The sequence below is a fragment of the Arvicola amphibius genome, chromosome 1, assembly GCF_903992535.2.
Source record: "Arvicola amphibius chromosome 1, mArvAmp1.2, whole genome shotgun sequence".
Taxonomy (NCBI): domain Eukaryota; kingdom Metazoa; phylum Chordata; class Mammalia; order Rodentia; family Cricetidae; genus Arvicola; species Arvicola amphibius.
Window position 1 is genome coordinate 69,705,358 of NC_052047.1, and position 24,717 is coordinate 69,730,074.

The 24,717-nt window shown below is 44.3% G+C and overlaps 2 protein-coding genes across 3 annotated transcripts; one reads left to right on the forward strand and one right to left on the reverse strand.

Moving 5' to 3' along the window:
* Positions 1-311: 311 nt before the first annotated feature.
* On the forward strand, positions 312-4,779 carry Xbp1 (X-box binding protein 1). The gene is given in 6 exon segments (XM_038325444.1): positions 312-562; positions 1,266-1,362; positions 2,185-2,319; positions 3,139-3,174; positions 3,177-3,284; positions 3,602-4,779. Coding segments are annotated over 6 exon segments (1,140 nt in total). The 5' UTR covers positions 312-356; the 3' UTR covers positions 4,160-4,779.
* A 3,218-nt stretch (positions 4,780-7,997) lies between these two features.
* Positions 7,998-21,281, reverse strand: Ccdc117 (coiled-coil domain containing 117). 2 transcript variants are annotated; one of them, XM_038325462.2, is made up of 5 exons: positions 20,971-21,281; positions 20,504-20,554; positions 14,150-14,374; positions 13,641-13,778; positions 7,998-10,670 (listed from the first exon to the last, which is right to left on the reverse strand). In XM_038325462.2, exons 1-5 carry the CDS (start codon positions 21,150-21,152, stop codon positions 10,433-10,435), a joined length of 834 nt encoding a protein of 277 aa, XP_038181390.1. In that variant the 5' UTR covers positions 21,153-21,281; the 3' UTR covers positions 7,998-10,432. The 2 variants fall into 2 exon arrangements, with proteins under 2 accessions (XP_038181390.1, XP_038181381.1); XM_038325453.2 differs by having other exon boundaries at positions 20,504-20,557; positions 20,971-21,280.
* Between the last annotated feature and the right edge of the window lie 3,436 nt (positions 21,282-24,717).

A 24,717-nucleotide genomic window follows, 5' to 3' on the forward strand; every position in this document is an offset into this window, starting at 1 on the left:
CTGGACACTAAAAGGTGGTCGGGCGGGGGTAGTGATCTGTGAGACTCAGTCTGGAGGCCTGACATTCCCACTGTCACGGGGAGGGGACGCGTTTGCTGAGGACCCCGGCAACCTGGTCTCTGTCGTTCACTGGTCCTCAGGCCCAGCTCGCCAGGCGGAGGACAGCTGTGCAGCCACGCTGGACACCCGCCCCGCCCGCGCTCGGCCCGCCCCTGGGCGCGCAGGACCAATAGGCTCCGAGAATAGCCTCGCGTCACGCGGCGCGGACCTATCGCAGACGGCCACGACCCTAGAAAGGCTGGGCGCGGCGAGGGGCCACGGGGCGGTGGCGGCGCTGGCGTAGACGCTCCTTGGCCATGGTGGTGGTTGCAGCGGCGCCTAACGCGGCCGCGGCAGCCCCGAAAGTACTGCTCCTATCGGGCCAGCCCGCCGCGGGCGGCCGGGCGCTGCCACTCATGGTGTCAGACTCGCGGGCAGCAGGGTCCGAGGAGAGCGGGGCGCCGCAGGCTCGCAAGCGGCAGCGCCTCACGCACCTGAGCCCGGAGGAGAAGGCGCTGCGGAGGTGGGCCGGGCGGGCGGGCGGGCGGCGTCGGGGCGCGGGGTGGCACGGCCGGGCGTGGGACCCTCTCGCGTGTGTCCATCAGGAGGGCTCTGTAGGGTGGCGTAGATTCGTCTCCAGTACCTATTCCTGGAGGGAGGCGCGGAGCCCAGGTGGCAGCCCCTCGAAGGTCTGGAGCTCAGTCAGTGTCAAGGGAGGCTGACACTGGTCAGAGCGTGCCTGACGCACAATCTTCTGCGAATGCTTGCTCTCGGTGGTCCCGGGGCAGGGTCCACTCTGGCTGTCACTGCAGCCGCTTGGGAACTCAACACTGGGACCCGAGTCACCAGCCTCCGGCAGCCCGTCGAGCTTGGGGGAGGGATGGTCGGTAGCGCCCCAGCCGCCTTCACGGACGTCGCCCCAGCACGGAGCCTGTTGGACGGAATTGGAACCAGAAAGCCGCGGGGGAGGAGGGAAGATGCTTATGACGCAACGGGAATGTGTCAGCCCGGTGGTAAAATGAGACCCACACGGGAGAGACTCAAGCAAGCCTTCAAGGCCCACGGACAGAAAGCTGTGGTTTTGTCCTTTTGAGGAGTCTCAGTGTGTTTACCACTGTTTAGCCTTATTCTCTTAAGTCAACGAAAGCACCAGCTGGCCACATTTACAAATGAAGATACCGTAAAGCTGGAGATGACTCAGTTAGTTATTCCTTGTCTTCCTTCAGGAAACTGAAAAACAGAGTAGCAGCGCAGACAGCCAGAGATCGAAAGAAAGCCCGGATGAGCGAGCTGGAGCAGCAAGTGGTGGATTTGGAAGAAGAGGTAAAGCGACTTTAGGCCACGTTATCTTCCCTTCCACATCAGGCCCTGGGGTTCCCTGCCCATCCTAAGCTGCTGCAACCCTTTAGAACACAACTCAAAGTGCGATTTAAAGTTTAACTAGCCTTGCAGATAGGTGGTGAAGGCAGACACTCCTGGCAGCAGACATAGCCGCGATAGACTGCTCAGAGATTAGCCAGGTCAGATAGATCATGCTTTACCTTTAGCACTCCTGGCTCTGCCAAAGGCCCACTAGAGCTGCCCTTCCTTCTAGGGTTCTCTTGTTATCTAATCTGAGCAAGGGCTATTGTTCTTTTGAAAGTTTTAATCACCAGCTGGTTCTTAAAAAATGTGGGTCATATCATTAGGTTTTTTGTTTTTTTTTGTTTTTTTTTTTTTTAAAAAAAACTATCTTGTATAGCCCACCACCCCCACTTTATTTTATACTCAGCAGAGTAACAGGTATCATTAGGACATTTTCAGACAGCTTGTTTTAGTTGATTGTTCTTCCCTGCCATTTCCCCCACACATGTCCTAGGCTGGGTTCTAACTTGCTGTAAAGCCAAGGATGTCTCTGAGTTTCTGTTCCTCCAGCGGACATCTCCCAAGTTCTGGGATTTCAGGCATGAAGCATCCATGCTAGTTTTATGCAGAAATGGAGGTTGAACCCAGGGCTTCATATGTGGCACAGCAAGCCCTACCAACTGATCTGTACCACCAGTATACAGTAGTTATGAACTGCATAAACATAGGATTTATCAGTTTACTGAGGGTACCGACTGTAGCAAATCACATTTTAGTTGCCTCTTCTGGATTTTTTTACAGAACCAAAAACTTCTATTAGAAAATCAGCTTTTACGAGAGAAAACTCATGGCCTTGTGATTGAAAACCAGGAGTTAAGAACTCGCTTGGGAATGGATGCACTGGCTTCTGAAGAGGCTCCAGAGACGGAGTCCAAGGTAAATTTCAGAACTGTTGTTGTGAGCAGATGGTGTGTGTTCTGAACTTCTGATCAAGTCTTCCTTTTCTCTTTTCCTTCCTTTTTGAGAGTTCTGCCTGTATATCCACCTGCATACCAGAAGAGAGCAGATCTCATTACAGATGGTTATGAGCCACCATGTGGTTGCTGGGAATTGAACCCAGGACCTCTGAGCCATCTCTCCAGCCCTGTCTTGTTTTTTGAGTCTTTGTATGTAACCCAGGTTGGCCTTGGACTCATCCTCTTGCCTTACTCTCCTGAGTGCTGGGGTTATAGGCATGAGCCACTGTAAGTGACTTGTTTCCTGGACTTCTTTTCCTTTTCTTGTTCTCTTCTTTTTTTTTTTTTTGATAGGGTTTCATGTAGCCCAGGTTGGCCCCGAATTTGGTATGTAGCTGATAATCCTCTTGTCTCCACTCTCCAAGGGTTAAAATTACAGGCATATGCTACTGTATTTGGTGCAGTTCTATAGGAATGGTGTTTGTGCACATCTGTGCACATGTACAGAACTAAAAGGATGCTGGACATCTTTGCCCTGTTACTCTCCACCTTACTCCTTTGAAGCAGATACCTCATTGAATCTGGAGTTAGGCTGGTAGCCAGCAGACCTTGGTGGTCCTCTTGTATAGGGGTTATAGGCACAACTGTCATGCTCCACTTACACTGAACTCTGTCTACATGTTTGCACAGCAAACAGGCTTATGCTCTGAGCACCTCCCAGATCCTTTCTAGACTGTTTTGAAGAGCAGGACTCATAGTTGCCTGGTGTACATTTCTTCACTTTGGTCTTTCCTTCTAGGGAAATGGAGTAAGGCCGGTGGCCGGGTCTGCTGAGTCCGCAGCACTCAGACTACGTGCACCTCTGCAGCAGGTGCAGGCCCAGTTGTCACCTCCCCAGAACATCTTCCCATGGATTCTGACACTGCTGACTCTTCAGACTCAGAGGTAGAGCTCATTCTGCCTTACTACAGTGCTATATGAGATCGGCTCATTCTGTAGTATCTATATGATGTGTGGCTTGCCTAGCCAGTCAAATGGAGAAAGGGAAGTTAGTGTTGGTAGAGTTAGGGGTGAGCATCAGCCACTTTCCTCATCTCCAATAGTTCAGGTCATGAAGTGGGGAGAAGCTGTCCTGGTGGTGGTGATAGGGTCCTGTGATCTGAGAGCATAGGCCTGATTGACATTGTGGAACTTGGCACTAACTGATAGAAGTAGAAGGTCATATTCATTCTAATAGTGAACTCTTGTTTTACCTCTTGCAGTCTGATATCCTTTTGGGCATTCTGGACAAGCTGGACCCTGTCATGTTTTTCAAGTGTCCATCCCCGGAGTCTGCCAATCTGGAGGAACTCCCAGAGGTCTACCCAGAAGGACCTAGTTCCTTACCAGCCTCCCTTTCTCTGTCAGTGGGGACCTCATCAGCCAAGCTGGAAGCCATTAATGAACTCATTCGTTTTGACCACGTATACACCAAGCCTCTAGTCTTAGAGATCCCCTCTGAGATAGAGAGCCAAACTAATGTGGTAGTGAAAATAGAGGAAGCACCTCCCAGCTCTTCAGAGGAGGATCACCCTGAATTCATTGTCTCAGTGAAGAAAGAACCTTTGGAAGAAGACTTCATTCCAGAGCTGGGCATCTCAAACCTGCTTTCATCCAGTCACTCTCTGAAACCATCTTCCTGCCTGCTGGATGCTTACAGTGACTGTGGATATGAGGGCTCCCCTTCTCCCTTCAGTGACATGTCTTCTCCACTTGGTACAGACCATTCTTGGGAGGACACTTTTGCCAATGAACTCTTTCCCCAGCTAATTAGTGTCTAAAGAGCCACCCAACACTGTGCCCCTTCCCTTGATCATTACACTGCCTAGGGGATAGCAGAGAAAAAATTCCTCTAAAGTATTCTTTTAAAACTTCACAGACGACATCCAAGTATTGTTTTTTTAACACCCAGCTGTCTAAGGTATTCAAAAATATTGTAATTCAGAACTACAGCTTTTGAGATTCTTGTTTTATCTTAGAGGTGGTAGTTTTGCCTCACAGTAAAAGGAGGGTCATTTGACAGTTATTTCCCAGGCTGGCTTCAAACTATGTAGCTGAGGCTAGGCTGGAATTCTTGACCCTCCTGCCCCCACCTCCCAAGTGCTGGGCTTACACAGGTGTACACCTCTACACTTGTTTTGTGACATGTCCTTTGACCATTTCTCTTCCCCATTCTCAGCTTCCCAGGTTTCTTTAGTGTACTTCTACAAGCAGACAAACACCAACCTGTTGGGGCTTGTTTTTCCTTATGTACAGTTCAAGTAAAGATTAAGAATCTTTGTAACATTATAGAAATTTACTATGTAAATGCTTGATGGAATCTTCCTGCTAGTGTAGCTTCTGGAAGGTGCTTTCTCCATTTATTTAAAACTACCCATGCAATTAAAAAAGCAATGCAGCATCTTTGTTCTGTGATTTCTAGGGCTACCATATTTTCTCTTTATTGTTTTCTAGGGGAGAGCACTTATCCAGCTGAAGTGAGCACAGCACTTTTTAAAGCCACTGAAAGCATTTCCACTTTGATTACCACCTGCTTCAACTCCAACTCCTGACTGTCATAAGTATCTCTTATTTTGAGACAGTTTCTTCAGCCCGTTTGATCACTATCATAGCTACTAAGTGGCAGAGACAGAACCCTAGCCACTGTTTCTGGTCCTCACCCTCCCCACCCCGTGTATTGGGTTATTAAGATCTCTACCTACTAGGCAAGTGTTATACCACTTACCTCCTTAACTACTGTTTGGGCATCAAATATCAAGAAATGCTATGATCAGGGAGTACCAGATTCCCTGACGTCAACTCTTGACACTTTTCACCGGAGTAACCCAAGGGGACAGATAATTACAACTTGGAAAGAGGGATAGTGTTACTCTAAAGGCTGAACAAGATTTGAGTTATGTGCATTTCACAGCTGACAGAAGCACTGGGAAGTTCAGTTTATCTTATAATGATCCACTTTGAAAGGTTTCAATCCTCATGGAATCTTAGTATAGGGGCTTATTTCACAAGACTGGGCTGGGGGTTTAGCTCAGTACAGTGCTTGTATGGCATACACAAAGCCTTGGTTCCATCCTTAGCACCAAAACAAATGAGCAAATCTATTCAGGAAGAAAAGGCCTGGGGATAGATATAAATCAGCTACCAAACTCCAGAGGTAATGACATTACTCTTTACTGTGCATTCTGTCCTGGAAAGTCTAACAAGATGGCAAAGAACTTCATTTCACCCTCATTTAGTAAATACATCTTCCCTATTAAGGTTACTTTGGGTGATTAAACTTACAAATAGAAGGAGGAATTCTGACAGTTCAGTCAGCGGGGTCAAGCAGGGTACAGTTGCAGACATGTCATACACATGACAGACAAGGCCATGTGTTGACTCTTATGACAGGAGAGATTTCCACATGCACACTTCGGGGCAAGTCTGGATGGGACTTGGCTGGTAAGCCCGTCACAGCCCAATCTAGTGCTCAGCAAAGCAAGCTCGCCTAGGCTGAGTGCCAGTGTTCTGAATGTAAGGACTGCCTGCAGTTGCCCTGTGACTGAAAACAAATACTTGAGGACTAAGAATCTATTTAAGGTTTATACAGGCAGGTATGTTTGCTTCTACCCACTGGAGCACAAGTGTTTGTAGGTTAAGACTCAAGTTATTTACATTTAATGGCATCACATCGAAGAAGCTGCTACTATGCCAACAGGAGAGACTAGAACAGAGATTTCAGGGTTTCATTTCCTGAACAGATGGCCAAAAAATGACATGATGATTAGCTTTGAGAAACACCTGTTTTCAAGTACACGTTCATAATGAAACACCAAACTGACTAGATCTAAAAATTAACATTTTTTTATGAAACCAAATACTCTATTAAAATGTAGTGTTACTCCAAATTTCATACCAAAGGTGCAAGCGATGGCTGCAGGCAAAATCCCTGGGACTCACAAAACAGCTATGCACCTGCTTCCTTGCTTTTCTATTAGATGAGATGGAGCAAAACAGCAGACACATGGCCTATTCTAGGAATATTTCAAAGTACCAGTTCAATTCTTGTCTCCTAGGAACTTAAGAAACTCAATCTTTACTCTTTACTTTAGAGATGGTATCTATGTTTTTGTATACATGTCCATATACAGGTATACATTCCCAAAGGTACAGTGTTGGGTCAGAGGTCAGCATCACATATCTGGTACAATCAGTATCCATCTTGAGACAAGATCTCAAATTGAACCTGGAGCTCACAACTTCAGGTAGACTAGTTGGCCAACAAGCCTTAGGAATCCTCCTATGTCTGCCTTCCCAAGTGCTGGGATGACAGATATGCACCTTCCACCCCTTTAAAATGGGCGTTAGGAATCTGAACTCAGGTTATCCTGCTTGCAAGCCAAGCACTTTACTGACTGACCCATCCCGCCAGACCCTGTTTGAGACAGGGTCTCATGCAGCCCAGGCTGAGCTCAAACTCAATATGGAGCAGATAATGATTCTATACTTGGGATCTTCCATCATCTACCTCCCACCTCCCAAAATGCTGGAATTAGAGGACTGTATCACCCCATGTTTTACCTTTGAGACTTAAAAATTTTTTCTTTGACAATCTCCTATTTATGTGTTTTAATCATATTCACTCCATTATCTTCATCTCTCTCCCACTGGACCCCTCTTCCTAATAACACCCCTTCTATCTTGTATGAGTGTATCCCACTGAGACTAAGGTTGCTTGTATGAGCATGGGTGGAAAGGTTTACTGTAGCATGGGCAACTTACCAGTGGCTACACCACTGAAGAAAACGACTCTCCCTTCCCTAGCAACCGTTTTGACTTCTGTCATTCATGAAGTAGGATGACTGGCTTACCCACCAAACCAATGCTGAAAAGTCAACATCAGTATCTTGCAAGAGTTTGAGTTTCAGCACTGTTCAAAATGCATCTCTAAAATGCCGCCACTAGTATGAGGAAATAGAGGACTAACAGAACCAAACCAATACACCCAAACCTGCACTTCCCTGAGTTCATCTGTTCATCTTGTACTCAAATCCTGGACCCATTGAGCTGGATAGATACTGAACAGTCACCATCTATTCCAATCTTAGTTTCCAACCAGTTATTTTAGATAACTTTTACCGTGGTTTTCAAAGTTTGATTAAAATAAAACAGTGTCTTGTTTTCTGCAGCTGCAACCCAAAGCTAAACTCCTTGCCTCACCAGTAAGAGATCCAGTTATCAAAGAATAATTGCAAATATGCAGACAATACTGCCACCCAGTGACTGTCGGCTCTTAGCCAAGGAACAACATGCACCAACATCACGGACTGCCAAGCTGTTATCTCTAAGGTTCCAAGTCCCTTCAGCTTCACATATGAACACTGAAGGATTATTCACAAGGGGCAGCATTACAAGAACCCCAGCAGTGACCTGCTCAGGCAGAAGCAGGCTGCAAGTGTATTTACAAAGGCAAAACAGCCTGTCTATTTTAGAAACTGCTCACTTTTAACCCAACAGTATCCAAGTTCAGGACAAGAGTGAGTTTTTCACTGATAGGAATGCTACCTTAATTAAAATTTAAAGGAAAGCAAGAAAAATATTTCATTTCCTTATGTACAGGATTAAAGATACTTTAAAAAGTTCAAAACACTTGAGTTTTATTGAAAATAATAACATACAGAAAAACCAGAGTCTCATTTTTAAAGCAAAATTGACACCATCTTCCAGAATGTTCTTAATATTGTACCATTCTTGTCACGCAAATGAACCTGGTTAACGTTCCCCTGCAGTTATTTATTCTAAGTCCTATCCTACTTGTTTCTAAATTTTATATGTTATCTTTTCAAGAATGAGCAGTTTTTGAATGATTTAAATTATGAGAACTGGATTCTCATTATTTCTTCATATTAAGAATAAGAAAAACCCAAAATAAGAATCCAAAAAGAAACAAAACAAACCCCAACACACCTGACTCAAACTCAGAGAAACACACATTTGTTCATTGACGCTCACCTGCTTTAGATAATTGCTGACCTTCACACATTAGCACACAGAGCCAATGTTTGATCCATGCTTCAAAAACTATACACGATGAAAAGACCTGTTAATTCCCTAGGAAAACCTTAAGGCAAAGCCAAAGCCTTATGCTAGAAAAGAAAACAGGACGCAGAGGCATTGGGGCTGTGGAGACAGATGAGTCAGCACCACAAGGATGAAGAAGATTTTTTGTACAAACATGTGCAAGAAGATAAAGTCCACAAAGGAGCATGAAACATCACTTTCCTGAAGAAATAAGGGTCATGTCAGATAAGGACTCCTGAAAAGTTCTGTTTGTGTCTTTGTTAAAAGCCGCCTCTTCTCTTCAGTGGTTACCAAATGCATCAAAACCGCTTCAGGCCTTTGATGAGAGGTGGCCCTAGTGTCTGTGCCCTTTGGAAAGCTGCCACTTCCTTCCCACTCTAACACTGGCTAACTCCAAACTCTGGGCAGTCCCTGCATGCTTCTAAATTGTACTAAAATGTCTTAGCATAGAGATTTCTTTAAGGCTATAAACTTTACAAGTTGGTCCCATTAAACAAGTCAGGAGTTTTTCAAATGACATGAGCCAAACACTTGCACATTTCAACACAAGAAGACAGTTTCATTCACCTCTGAGTCTGAGGTGAAGAAACAATTAGCTGGTTTCCAACTGGTTTCAATACTGGTTTGAAGCTGGAGTAATTTTATTATGTAGACATAAATATTGTTTAAATATTAAACATTACACCTTTTCCTGACATCCAGACAGAAAGAGAGAGAGCAAGAATAGGCAAAAGAAACAGTCCACTGGACAGACTTGTGACTTCTATGCCGTCCACAGGAGGGATTTCAGCATGGGTTGCAAAAATGCCTGGAAGCTAGTTTCTAAAAATTCACCTCTACTCAGCATAAATCTTTTTCTTTTCTCCCCCCTACAAAGGGAGAAGAACCCCAGAAAATGAAAACTGAACTGAGCTGTTCTGCTGTGGAAAAGAGCCACCACCTTACCCAGACTGCTCTACAGCGTGGAAGGAGCTGCCAAGCCTTCATTCCATGTCCTGCCATGCTGAAGAGCTCTTCCTGAGAAATTAAAAACTTTAACCCTGGTTATTTCCAAAGAACACCTTGAGCCTGGTTCGGGTACTCAAGGGGCAAAGATTTCCTGCTGGCAGGAAGCCATCTTCTACTAACTTTTAGGCTTACTGTACAATAGCTTAAGCACCAGACAATGAGCTATTAAATCTCCAAGACACTTGCCCATTTATTCTCAGCTAATTCACTGTTTCAAAACCAACATTTAAAAAACTCAACTTGCTAATACAAGTGTAAGCTTCCCATTCTAAACTCTAGAAGTTACCAACGCTGGGTTTAGCTGTCACTGCACGTCCTCATGAAAAGACCCTTCTTTCACCGGCAAGTCACACAGGGTTACCTCCCACTCTTTTAATCAACGACTTAAAGTTAACTGATGTGTAAACATTACTGAGCAACTGAGCTTATCAGTCATTAAAGGAGACCAAGGGCTACTGCTTGAGTAATAACAGCTATACCAACCTGCCACCAACACATTACCTTGTGCCTTCAAGTCCTTCGCAAGAGACCCAAACTACTGCTTTTTCCCTCCCGCTCCACTGCTTTCTCCCTCCCACTCCCCAAGCATACAGTTACCACTACAAGCTCAATCCTCAGCTGTCAGGGTACAGTGGCAACTGGCTGCATTCCTCTTTATAAAATCATCTTAAGAATGAATGGCTTCAACAATGTGACAGATGACTTGAGTCACTGTAACACATTCAGCGTCTATGGTTGTCTTTAAAGAGACTGTAACATTTCTTGGATAAGCCTTTTAGAAAACTGTATTTCCCTTGAGATAAGCTTCCTTGGCAAAAAGTTGAATTCAATAAATGGCTACCCACAATGACAGTCCCACCCCAAATCACAGGTGGAGATATTACACCCGTTTCATAAAACTTTCAGGTCCCTATACTATACAGGTAGGCTCATTACTCAACACAGGAGCTTTCTAGAACTTGCCAAGTCGGAGCAGAAACTGGTCTCTAGAGCTCCATCTCCTCCTCTGTGCTAGCAGCTGTCTCCAGACTGTGGTAAAGTGGTGTGTCTGTGTGCCGAGGTTCTAGCAGCAGTTCAGTTCTCTGTGGAAAGGCAGTGCTGGCAGCTGCACACTTCGTCTGGCTCTCTCCCATGTAGTTCTTAGGGTTAGAAGATGGCTTTGGCTTCTCAGAAAGGAGTTCAGGGAGAGGTTTCCAGAGCACAAGCTCCATAGAAGGACGGCTCCTGGGATGTTAAATACAGATGTCTATAAAAAAAACTTTAGGACATGCAAATCTCATTACCCAACACCCTCCAGTGAAGACTAGTGGTCCTCAAAGTGCCGGCCTGCTGTTCTTTGTGTCTCTAGCCCTGCAACTACTGCCAGCCTCACTGTTGCTTTCAGCCTCATGTCTTCCATCACTTCTCATTATATACATCTAAATCTTTTAATTAATTCAGCAGCAGATAGACTAACCTTGGAATGACAGAAATTAGCATGGCCACTGTACAAGGATACACAAAACGTGAAGCTATCCACATTTTGTTTAGCTTTAAAAGAGAGCTAGAGATATTTAGGAGAATCCAAACTGGACTTAAATATATATATGTGCTAGGCAGCGGTGGCACACACCTTTAATCCCAGCACTTGGGAAGTAGGAGCAGAAGGATCTCTGTGAGTTCAAGGCCAGCCTGGTCTACAGGAGCTAGATCCAGGACAGGCTCCAAAGCTACAGAGAAACCCTGTCTTGAAAAACAACAACAAAAAAAAGTGTGTGTGTGTTTGTGTCTGTATGGAAACATGAGTGTGTGTAGGTACCCGCTGATGTGGGTGTTGTGGGTATCAGTTATTGAACTCCAGTCCTCTGCAAGAGCAGTACATCCCCTAAGAAGTGAGCATTATTTTCAGGTCCTCAAATACATTCACCATTCCATATGTAATTTTTTCTCTGATGTGCTGGAGATTGAAGGCAGGCCCTCACACATGTAAGAGTTCCACTTCTTAGCAACTTCACTAGCCCTGCTTATATTTTTAAACCATAAATAGCAATAATATAAAATATCCAGGCGAAAACCAGGACCCCTGAGCTGGGAGTAATGGCACAGGCCTTTAGTTCCAGCACTCTGGAGGTAGAGGAAGGCAGACCTCTGTGAGTTCAAGGCAAGATGGGTCTACATATCAAAGTCTAGGATATCCAGGACTATAGAGAGACCCTGTCTCAAAAACAACAAAACAGTGACAACAAAAAAAGAAAGAAAACTAGGTCGTTAGATTTAATTTAACGCTGTAACCTGAAGTGGGGTGCTGGGGCTGGAGCTAAGGCCCCTCGCATGCTAAGGACCATCACTAGTTATGACACACAGGCGTTTTTAATGAGCAGATCTGCATGACTACAGTTTTTTAAGCTTTGGATTGTGGTATTGAGTCTCATGTAAAGTGAGCAGCTGTTCTAGTACTACACTACTTCCCTAGCCCTGTGGGTAACTGTCATATATTAAATTATAAATAAACATGAAATCCTGGACCAGCATATTAATTTATGAGGCTTTTTGTTTCATATTGTTATGAAGTGGAATGCTTTGCAGTTAAACCAAAACAATTGTACTAGATATGCACAAACATGTATTTCTCCCAGCCACAGCTGCGAGTAGCGCCTGTAATCCCAGAACGTCAGAGAGGTATAGGCAGGAGGGCCAGAAGTTCTAGGCTAGTCTGTGCTACATAAGAACCCATCTGATCTCCAAAGTAGATTTTCTATAGGAAAATCATCTGGGGACCAGAAATAAAGAAAAAATGACAATGAAGAATATTCTCAAAGGCCCAGTTTTGGAAAACTACTATGAGCAGCAGACACTATTTTGAACAGGAGGGCAATGTGACCTGCATACATGGTGGCTACACTATTTACACACCCTTAGGCCCAAGTAGTTAATTATAAACTTAAGCTAGGGCCTGACTGAAAACCTTCTGGCTCTCCCACCAAGCAGTAGCTGAACAGCTTCCACTCCGTCTATACCCAGCACTATTGGGGTCTGGGTCCCAAGAGCCCTTTTCAGACCCTAACTTACACTCAGTGAGTACTAAGTCCAGGTTTCCCAGGCAGTACTTGCATGTACTTTACAGCTTGCCTGTTACCCCGCACAGCAGACAACGAGGACTGAGACCTGCACGGTAGGCAGAGCTCTCTCCAGTCTGCCACTCTGCTTGGCAGGCTTGTGTTTGCTACCATTTCCTTCCTTAGTCTCTCCTGTTAGTCACTACTCCCTCCCCTAAGCCTGCCTGTTTTCTGGCCTGCTGCTTCTGTGCTTCTACTCTGAAAACATGACAAACCAGTTAACTGAGCTCATTAAACTATGGGTTTATTTTCTGTTTTTCTTTTTTGTGGCACTAAGGATGGAACCTAGGGCTTTACAGAGGTGCATGGCAAGTACTCCACCAAGAGCCACTTCCCTAGTCCCCATTTTATTCATTCATTTATTTATTTTTAGACACAGACCTCTTAGTCTGGCTTTGCACTATCACATCCTAAAACTATGTTTTGTCATTCGTTTTCCCCCCTTTCATTGAGACAAAATTTCACTACGTAGTCCTGGCTGGCCTATGTAGATCAGAAACTAGTATCTCTGCCTCTTTAATGTTGCTGGGGCTACCTGTGTAAGCCACCATGCCTAGCTTAATCCATGCTTTAAATCAAAAGCAAAAGAAGTGGTAGCAGGGAGGCTGCGAATTTGAACCTAGCTTGGGCCACACAGTAACATTTCCACTCCCCAAAACAAATGAGCTAAATACTCTAAAATGGCCCCAAAAGGCTATTCTACAGTTTGTAGGCTTTGAGATAACTATTTTAATTGTTGGAATCATTTGACACGTCACTTTCTGTTTCCTACGTCTCCATGCTGTGTCTGAGTAATTAAGAAAAACAGATAAGCCAGAGGTTTCAAAATGTAGTTCCTAGTCTTCCTGTAAGAATTAATGGGCTTTTGGGGCTGGAGAGATGGCTCAGAGGTTAAGAGCATTGCCTGCTCTTCCAAAGGTCCTGAGTTCAATTCCCAGCAACCACATGGTGGCTCACAACCATCTGTAATGGGGTCTGGTGCCCTCTTCTGGCCTGCAGGCATAAATAAATATTAAAAAAAAAGAATTAATGGGCTTTGATACTGACCCTTTCCCAGGTACTGGATCAGGTATTGGAAATGATATGCACCGTAACTTACATGGACTCAATCATCTTCTTTGTGAAGACTTCATCAAATTCCCTCTTCAAACCCGTTTTCATGGTGTCTGAAAGGACAAGACTTGGGAGGTGGCTAACATTTCTGTCACTTTCAACCTCTTCATCTTCGTCAATTATCCTAAACAATGAAGTAGAAACAGAGAAAGGAAAAAAATTAGTCAAAGTATTATATGGTCTTGCAGTAAATAACCAAAATTTAAAATTCGAAGAGTAAAATCACAGATGTTATAGTAAGAGATTAAGTGACCAAATGAGGCTACTTTTTCCATCTTGGTAGGAAGAGTTGTTCAGTAATTCATGTAACAAAGTTTTGGGATGGAGTCAAGTTTGAATAATGGAGAACTGCTGAGTTGAGCTGTAAGAGCTCGCTCTACCACCCTCAAGTATTTCTCATACCTTGATCTCTAGAATCATTAAATGATGCCCCTGACTGCTTAAGAGGGCTGGGACACAGGAGCCGCAGCAAGCCTTGTAACACACAGTCAGTACCTGTCCTCAATCTCTTGAAGCCTCCTGCGGGCAACTTCACACTGTGCTTCTGTGGTTGTCTGGTCCATTTCTTCACAGACAGCATCTAGCATGCTGGGTACAGAAAGGCCACTAGGACACGTGTTTACTCCATGACCTTCTACACCCTGGTGTGTGTCGAGAGCCCATTCATTAGCAACTGTACAGAGTTCAGCTTCAGTCAATCGCTTCTTTCTTAATGGACACCTAGGAGGAAGACAAAAGCAGTAGAAAGAAAAAGAAGGGAAAAAAGTTAAAAACCCTATTACAGATGAAATTCAGACATTTTTTCTAGTCAATTAAAAATAATTCTTTTTTCTTGAGATAAATTCTCACTATGTGTCCTTGGTTGTCCTCATCCACAGATTCTGCCTGCCTTTGCCTGGAGGGCTGGGATTAAGGCTACATGCTACCATGCCTGGTTCCAATTTATCCAGTTTTAAAAAAAAAATCTATTTATTATGTTTGAGTGTTCTGACTGCATGTATGTGTACCGCATGTATGTGTATCACCTGTGTGCCTGTAGAGGTCAGAAGAGGTCTCAGATACCCAGAACTGGAATTATGGACATCTGTGAGTGACTATGTGGGTGCTTGGAATTCAATCTGAGGGTCTTCTGCAAAAACAAGAGCTGAGTTGTCTCTGCAGTCCCAATTTTTATTTTTATTATTATTATTATCTTTTTAAATCAAATTCTTAAATATGATGTGGGATTCCCCTTAGTATGCTATGAATATGTTTTATTGCCACTGATTAATAAAGAAGCTTCTTTCGCCTATGGAGGGCAGAATAGAACTAGGCAATAAAACTAAACTGAATGCAGGGAGAAAAATGGCGGAGTCAGGTAGCCTTCCAAGAAGCAAGATGTGAGGTAACAAACCACCAGTCTTGTGGCAAAATATAAAATAGAAATGGGTTGATGTAAGATGTAAGAGCTAGCTAGAAATACCCCTGAGCTGTTGGTCAAACAGTGTTGTAATTAATATAGTTTTCATGTGATTATTTGGGCCTGGGTGGCCGGGAAATGAGTAATACCTTGTTTAAGGTATTATGTTTATGCAGCTCATTTAAAAATGTAATGTATAAGCCGGGCGGCGGTGGCGCACGCCTTTAATCCCAGCACTCGGGAGGCAGAGGCAGGCGGATCTCTGTGAGTTCGAGACCAGCCTGGTCTACAAGAGCTAGTTCCAGGACAGGCTCCAAAGCTACAGAGAAACCCTGTCTCGAAAAACCAAAAAAAAAAAAAAAAAAAAATGTAATGTATAGTTAATACAGATTAACAGTTGTCTATAACAGTTAAACTTACAGTCATGTTAAGTTAGGTTTTTCTAGATATAGATATATTTCAGATGGGTAGGTAACCTTCAAATACTTCAAAGACCTACAGAAAGAATATGGCATTTAAAAGGTTTTAAAAACTTGAAGACTTTTCTTGACGGTGAATATGCTTCTGGCAGCACTAATTACTTCAGAGAGGTCAATGGGCATTGAAAAAAACTCATTATGGAATCTACCTTCAATGTGACAGTCTAGCCATTTGGGCAAGAAACTGCTCGTCTGGACTGCTTTGATGGTATGCTGTATAAACTGGACATATAGGACCCACAGAAAAATGACTGCTGAACTTGCCAAAAGATGGTGAGACAGTCCTTCAGGGTTCCTACTTCATAAAAAAAAAAGTCTGCCAGACATTCTGCAGGGTACAGAAGAAAATGACTGACAAAATGACAATACTGGCAAAGCAGTCTTCCAAATGTCCTGCTTCATGGAAAATCCTGCCAGATACTATGGGCCTGTAGGCTGAATATGGATGCCCCAACATTACAGAAGAACTCTGGTTCAGGCAGTGAAATGTCTGTCAATTCTAGAGTTCTGGAAGTTGCTTACAATGCACTTCCTATTTACTCAGGTAATATTATATCCTTCTGGGGTCTTTGATGGTGTTGAAGTGAGTTACAGTTTTCGTTAATTATGTTTTGTTTTTTTGGATCAGGATTTCTCTGTAGCTTTGGAACCTGTCCTGCAACTAGCTCTCAACACAGAAAAAGGGAGATGATGAAGGACTCCCCTCTGTATGCTATGAATATGTTTTATTACCATTGGTTAATAAAGAAGCTGCTTTGGCCTATGGCAGGGCAGAAATAGAGCTGCGGGGGAAACAAAACTGAACGCAGGGAGAATGAAGGTGGAGTCAGGCAGGCGCCATGTTGCCTCCCAGAAATCAATGTGAGGTAACAAACCAGGAGCCTCATGGTAAAATATAAAATAACAGAAATGAGTTAAGATGTAAGAACTAGCTAGAAATATGCCTGAGCCATTGGCCAAACAGTGTTGTAATTAATATAGTTTTTGTGTGATTATTTAGGTCTGGATTGCTGGGAAATAAAAGCGCAGTCTCCATTTACATCTAAAAATCTTTAGTTTTTTTCTACAGCGAATATGTCTTTTTTCCCTTCACAGCTTCTCTGAGAAATTTTCTTTTTCTTTTAAACCAATTTATGAAACACCTCCAAAACTTTAACCTTTTAAAGGAAAAAAAATCTGAAGGAAAGATCAGGTGGGGAGCAAAGCAACAAGAAAAAGTAGGGCTGAAGAGGTGGCTCCAAGAGCATCATCCAGTGGACACAGTTCAATTTCCAGCACCTACAAATATCTTTAACTCCAGTTCCAGGGAATTCTACCCTCTGTCCTGGACTCTAAAAGCACCAGGCACATACCTGATTTATGCACAGACATAAACACAGGTAGACCACCCACACACATTGAAAAGACAAAGCAATTCTGCCCTAGCTACATCTTAACATTGCTGCATCATATTCCCTGACGCACATGAGAAAGTATCTGGCTGTCACCCCATATTTCCTTAGTCACCCTATATTTCCTTAGAGTAAACACATGCATCTACTAAAGTATGCTTCAAGTACCATAAGAACAGACCATTAGCACAAATTTCTTGCCTTTGGCTGTCTGTCCCTGACTAATAATGTGATCTTCCTTTCTCCTAGCATAATATATCCCATCCACTTTCTAGATACATTAGTACTTAAGAGGTATTTCAGAATTCATCAACCCAGCGTCTTCCTTTTGGAGACACTTGGAAACTAGGGCTGAGAAAAGGTCACTGACCTTCCAAAGGGTCCCAGTAAAGGAAAGCTGAATGTTGGGGTGTAGAGCCAGAGACCCTGAGTTCCACCTCTATAATTTAGAGGAAGTGAATTACTGTTAAAGCACTTACCATGAGATCATATGTATCAGCACTACAATATGTTCATTGTGAGCTAAAAGCAGCAAGACAGACAGTTGGCTGCCTTGTTTTCCTTTTTTTTTTTTTTTTTAACAAGTATTTAGAACACAATCTCTCCTGCATGGCAGCAGTATGTGCAGCATCAGGACTAGATCACAGTCATGTAAACAAAATGCCCATTCATTATTCCCAATTCAGACTCACTAAACTCATTGTCAAAGGAAATTCACATTAACATTGTGAAAATCAATCACTAAAATTTCTGGATTGTAAAATCTGAGAATAATGCCCTCTTAAACCTGTATTTCTTTAAAAGAAATCAAACTCCATTATATATGTTTGACTTAGAATTATACCTTACTAGAAAGTACTAGAATATCTAGGAGACAAGAGGCAGGAGGAGCTGGCATTTAGGGTTAGAATTAGCTATACAGAAGTTCTAGGACAGCCAGAATTACATGAAATTCTGTCAAAAAAAAAAAAAAAAAAAAAAAAAAAGAAGCAGCAGCAGCAGCAGCTTTAGGCTGGGTGTGGTAGTGCATGTCTGTGAAACACCAGCCAAGAAAAAGCATAAATTGAGACAGAAAAGGCAATTTCCCAGAGTAACAATTCACCTATGAAATAGTTCTTTGATTTTTAGGTTATTTCATGACTGTAAGCTTGCTCTGCTAATAACTGAAGATCAATAGTAGTTAAGCTCTAAAGAAAACGTGAACTAAAAGGCGCCTAGGAGCTGGAGAGATGGCTCATCAATTAAGAGTATGCACCGCAATTGCTCAATTGCTAAGACCCAAGTTCAGTTCCCAGCACCCACATCATTAAACCGATAGTTTCTACCCCCTCCCCACTCCACAGGGTTTCTCTGTGTCTCTGGCTATCTTGTAACTCATTTTGCAGAACAGACTAGCCTTAAATGCAGAGAGATCTGCTTGCCTCTGCCTCCCAGGCACTGGGATTAAAGGTGTGTGCTGCCACACCTGGTTAGTTTCTACACTTTAAGCAAACACTAGAATCAATAATTCAACAATCTAGAGCACTACAAAAAATAAAGGTTCTTGTGTTTTCTAAAGCAACTCTAAGGCAACAAATCCCCGATCTAGGAATTTTTGATTTAAGGCAATGTTTTGGACTGGGGTAAACAGTTCGGTGGGAAGAATGTTTGTTATGAAAGTATGAGGACCTGAGTTCAATCCCTAGAACCAACATAAAAAATGTCAAGCATGGTGACTTGTAATACTAGCACCAGAGAGGCAGCGAGAACAATATCCCTGGGATCTGCTTGACCCCCCTCACCTCAGCTTAATGGTGAGCTCCAAGCCCGTGAGAAACCCTGCTTCAAAAACTAGATGGGCAGCTAGGGAGATGGCTCTGTGGATAAAACACATGCTGGCCAGAATGAAAAAGAGAATATACTTGGATGACAGGTAGGTATGGTAGCCCACTGTAATTTAGGGCACAGGAGAGAGGGGATTCACAGAGTAAGCAAAATGCAAGTTCTGGGTTCAAGTGAGATACCCTGTCTCAAAATATAACATGAAGCGCAACTGAGGAAGACTCCTGATGTCAACTTTTGGCCTCCACAGACTTGACAGTAGAGTGAGACCTTGTCTCAAAACAAACAAAAGGTGAATGATACTTAAGAAACAACATCCAGGATCGACTTCTCTTCCTGTACCCCAAGTCTACCTTTACTCACTATACATAAAAATAAGCAACCTTCAAGCATTGTTTTTTTTTTTTTTTTTTTAAATTATGAGTCTAAGCATCAACAAATCTGGCTAATTCAAAAGTTTTTTTTTAATTCTTTTTAAGCCAGAGTCAAAGCAGGCAGCAAGTCAATCTGTTACTGAGGATGGTCTTGAATGTCCAATCCTCCTGCCTCCATCTTCCTCCAAGAGCTGAGATTACTGGCTTTTGTTTGTTTTAGTGCAGGGCTGGCCTCACATCCCGTGATCTCACCCTCAGAATGTTGGAATTACTGGAGTGAGCCATCATTCTCAGAAAAGAATTTGGTTTCTACAAGGGGTGGGGGTAGAACCATACAGGCAGGTAAACTATCCAGGACAGGGCTTGGGATAAATGAAGCTCAATGGGGGAGAGCTTAAGGTTCGATCCTTAGCACAGGAAAAACAAAATAAGTAAAGATGCTTGCCCCCAAACTGACAACTTGAATTTGATCCTAGAACCCACATGGTGGGAGAGAATCAACTTCCAAATGTTGTTCTTTAACATACCCACCATGGCATTGGTGCACACATGCAATAATAAAAGATAAGAAAAGAGCCGGGCAGTGGTGGCACACGCCTTTAATCCCAGCAGCACCCAGAAGGCAGAGGCAGGTGGATCTCTATGAGTTCAAGGCCAGTCTGGTCCACAAGAGCTAGTTCCAGGACAGACTCCAAAGCTACAGAAATCCTGTGGGGGGGGGAGGGGGAAGAGAACAAAAAAAAAAATCAAACAAAACAAACAAACCAAGCAAGCAGGTATTGAGGCATGGTGGTATTTAATCTCAACAGGCAGAGGCAAGCAGATCTCTAAGTCTGAGGTTAGCCTGCTCTACAAAGTGAGTTCCTGACTAGGTGGATTAAATAGTGAGGCTGTCTCTTAAAACAAAACCCAACAGTAGACCTTGTATACACTCATTTGGAATAAGCTGAAAGATAGCAGAGTAAAAGGAAACACAGCCCCCGCCTCCACGCATTGCAGTGTGAAAAGGTAGCTAGCTACAAAAGCTAACAACTGAAGCACACGTGGCCATAAAATTTCTGGACTACTATTTTCCTCAGGAGAAGAAACAGGTTACAAGGTTACCTCCTGTTGAGAACACAAACTCTTTCCATTTTATATCTTTTGATGTTCCTTTTTTTCCCCCCTAAATTCTGTGTCTATAATGACAGTTTAAAATTCAAACATTATATTGGTTACAGAGTGCGGTTTTTCTCTACCTGACTGCTACCCAGTTCCTGCCCCTAAAAGGCACACAATGTCAGTAGTTTAGAAGAGATACATATGCTTCACCTTTTCACTTAAATTAGGATACATGTGTTAAGCTAACAGCGATCACAAAGAGGACAAATGGTCCCGAAACTTACTCATCATCCTCGGCCAATCGCTTGTGTTTCTTTCTACAGTGAATGGAAACACTGCTGGAACAAACAAAAACAAATCAGTCAACCAAGACAGGAACTTAAATATATAAGATTTCTGTATCCCGTCGTTCTCGCTCTACTTATAGGGAGCTCCCGCCACAAACAGCATATCCCCTCTCTGTGCCCAAGATCAGTCATGTCTTGCGGAGGACTCTAAATAAACCAGACTAGGAATCTGAAGTTGTCACTTCTGTCGGGGCAGTGACAGTTGAGCACTCGCTCCAGGTCCCATTTCTGTGCCGATGAGAAACCGCGGTGTCCCAGAGACTCTCAAAGTTGTCCCGGCCGGCGGCCGCGCGTGCAGAGGGGGCTGCCAGGCCGGAGGACCCTCGGTGGGTCGCCAAGACGGCGACCCGGGACTCACGGTTAACGTCCCGCGGGGTAACGGGCCCGCCCCACCTGCTCCTCACCGTCCGCGCGCTGCTCTCCCTCCCGGGCCGCTAGGCGCAACGCGGGCGCCCTGCCGCGGGGCCAGGTCGGGGCCGGTGGCTCCTGGCGGGAAGGCCCGGCCCGCGAAGGCCGGCGGCGGCTGCAGGAAGTCCGCGCTGCCACTCAGAGTGAGGCCGCTGAAGGGCCGGCCGAGCGCAGCCATGGCTTTCGAGACGAGGCTGCGTACGCCAACCCAGTCGCTAGTGTATCCTCAGGTCCCGCAGTAGCGTCCACCTCCGCTGCCCACAAGAACCCGCCTCCGAACCCGCTTCGACCCCCCACGTCACGCCTTCTAGAACCCTCCACTCCGGACCGCCCAGAGACACGTCGGGATTTGTTGTGTATAGTGGGCCGCTGTCGTGAGGCATGCCGGGAGTTGTGGTTCTTAAGGACTACAAGTAAGATGGCTGGCTGTGTTCTTGGCGAATCGCTGGAGGTCAGGTCGCCCCGCAGGCGCCTCAGATGACAGAGTCCTAATCCCTGACACAAAGCTTTGAGCTGGGCGTGGTGGTTCATCTCTATCCTCCCAGCTCTTATATGGTGGAAACAAGATGATCCAACATTTGAGGCCAACTATGACTATGTCTAGGCTAGCCTGGTTTTTTTTGAGACCTGGTCCAAAAAAAAAAGGGGGGTTTATATATGCCTTTACTTCCTCTGTAGTAAAACAGGATAATGAAAGTGTTTTCAGAGTTGAGGTGAGGAGTAAATAAGTTAAAAAAAAATCTAAAGGTGGAGCAGGGCATAGTGGCACACACAATTTAATCCTAGCAGTTCCAGGGCAGAGGCAGGAGGATCTCTGTGAGTTCCAGGTCACTTTGGTCTACATAGCGAGTTTCAGGTCAGCCACGGTTACCTAGAGAGACCCTGTATCAAAGCAAAACAAAACAAAATGTCTAATGGTGAGACCTGACCACAGGAGTATTATTCTAGAATCTATGGTGGATGGAAACCAACTCCAAAAAGTTGTTCTTCTACCCGTGGGGCTTGGTGTGCACCCCATCCTCAGGTATATACATTTGCTCTCATGTGTGTTAGGAATATTCTTAAGACGAGCCTCTTCACCGACACAAATAATTCCAATCAGGCCAAATTAGACCGAATAAAAGATGCCCACGTTTAATGCAGTGCTCTCAGGTGGCACCGGGAAAGCGTGGAGAGGGGAAGAGAGCAGGGAAGGCCAGGTGAACTCTGGAGACCATGTGTTCCTTTTCTGGGCAGCAGCCTAAACAGCCTGTGGGAGTGGTCCTGACCCTCCCTGGGGAGGGGGTCACTGTTTGGCAGGCTTTCCCGGAGGTGGAGTCCAGACCAAGGAGACTCCCAGGGAAGGGGGCTTGAAATGGAGCTTCCTGCTCCACTGGTGCTCCAAGGATAAATGCTAGGGACTGGGGTCTCACTTTTGACCAAATATCCCAGAGTCCTTGCATATAGGGGTGTTGGCTCAAGTCTGGTTACTTCCTAAGGGCATGGGGTAATGTGGGAGGGGGAGCTGGGAGTTGGTAAGCTCACGCTCAGTGAGAGGTATGGCTAGAGTGGCATCCAGTTTTCTGTCATCCTGGAGTCTTCAGGCAGCTGCTTTTTGAGGGAGATGAGAAGGCAGGTGGCTAGGAGAAAAAAATATTGTTATTAATGGCCCTATGAATAGGGGTAGCCATGGGAAGTCATTAACTACCAGTAAGAATGGGACAGAGAAGTGCCCTGGTTGTACAGGTGAGGCTCGGGTATATCAGATACAACCAGATTTTAGTTGGTAGGTGTCCTTGATCCAGGAGATTTGGTACCAATGGTGAAGTCCCAGAAGCTGGTGCAGGTGTTTGGCATTATCTGGGGAGTACTTTGTAAGTTGGTCTTGGCCTAGACAGAGGCCTAGACAGACTTGTAAAATATACTTGAAAATGAGAGAGGTTAAAACACTCTCTGGAGACTGTTAGCCTTTACCAGACTAGATTTTCTTTTGATAATGCAGCAGAACTTTTTCCCGGAACCTGTAGGTATCTGTAAGACAACTGGAACAGATTTACATCTTGCTGTCATAGCAAAAGGCTATTGCTTTAGGTTAAAAGATATAAACATTTTAGAAGACAAAGGGATTTGGGAGCTCTGGATTTTTAAGATACACCTGAAACCTGTTAGTCCTGGACTATGAAGCCTGTGAAAGAGGCACACCTGTCTGTGTTTTATCAGGAAACTTAACAAATGAGCTACCGGTACCTTAAGTCACCACATGCTATTAGACAGATCCTAGGGGGACAAATGAGCAGAAATGAGACAGCTTTTTTAGTTACGCAGGCAATCCCAAGTCTCTCCTAAGTCCTTGGAGAACATTAGCCTAGAAGCAGTTCTTGTTATCAGCTGCCGAGTACAAGAGGCCCAAAGATTTTCCTGTGGCAGTGGCGGGTGGGGGGGGATTTAGTCTACCTGTTTTGGCAGGATGAGAACATTGATTCCCTGGGTGGCATCCAGGAAGCTGAAGAGGTGGAAGGCTGCTTTTTGCTGTGTGGGTGGCTTTGCCAAACCCAAAGGCAAGCCTGGAGGCTGAAGGTCTTCTGTAACCATGCATCTTCTTGGAGGAGCTATAGGGTGCTGCGGAAGCTGGCATGTCTCTGAGTTAGAAGCTCTTTTGTTAAATGCCCTACTGTCAGATCTGTAAAGGCACTAGAGAATTGGGTACCATTACCTGTTATTTTAAACTGGGCATATAAACTAAATCCAATTAGTTACAGTTTACCAATGCTAGTAAATGTAAGTCAAAGAATACTAGCACATGTGGGTATTCTTACTCAAGATGGCAGAGAGGTCAAAATGGAGGTTACCCACGTGTTTTATATTTTTCCAGAGCTGTTTTAGCCTGGAGTTATAAATTTTACTGATTTTAAAACAAGCACACATGCACACAGAAACATAAATTGAGCACAATATGAAAACACATTCACATATTTACACAGACATACTGTGGCTACATTATTCTAACAGACAGACAAAACACTTTTAGAAACCTGTCTCAGCTGACCAACCTAAAAATCCCGGTGTGGATAGGCAGCAGAAGCCGGGGAAGCACAGAGCTGGTTCTATCAAAGACCAGATTAGCAGATGCTGTCAGAGAAAACCAGAACAAAAGGACTAAAGTGCTAGCTGGTTAGAGCGAAAGGACAGGAAAAACAGACCCATTTTAGAGAATGTTACAGTGAGACAAACAGCAGACAGCAGGGAGGGGGCGGGAGCCCCCAGCACTCTGGAAGTTGCCTGTCTTGGGCAAGTGGAGCTTATAGGTTGGAGGCATTTTTGTTTTATAGGTCTCTTAAACACAGTAATTTAAACCTATTTAACCTAATTTAACCTAAGATTAGCCATCACACAGAGAGACTGAAGGATTTAGATAGAGGTTAGGGATGATGGAGAGATGTCCTAACTAATAAGAGAGAAATATTAAGCCTCTAATATTAAGGAATAGGCAGAGATCTTCCGGCAACCTGGACCACTTCTTTCCACTCTTTCATGATCTGGTGCTTCTGGCCATGGTGGCTGGTAGATGTCTTTAGCCTTGACGAGAACCTGGGCCAGTCTAGGGAAAGCTAGCACTGTATTATAGTTCTGGATGAGATATTTATCTATGGGAAACACACGTTTACCTGTGCATACTATGTGCTCTGTTCAACTGTGTACGCATGCAAGTGTGTATGAATATATGGGATTATAGGTGGACTTTTCATCAGAATGTTGCATCCCCA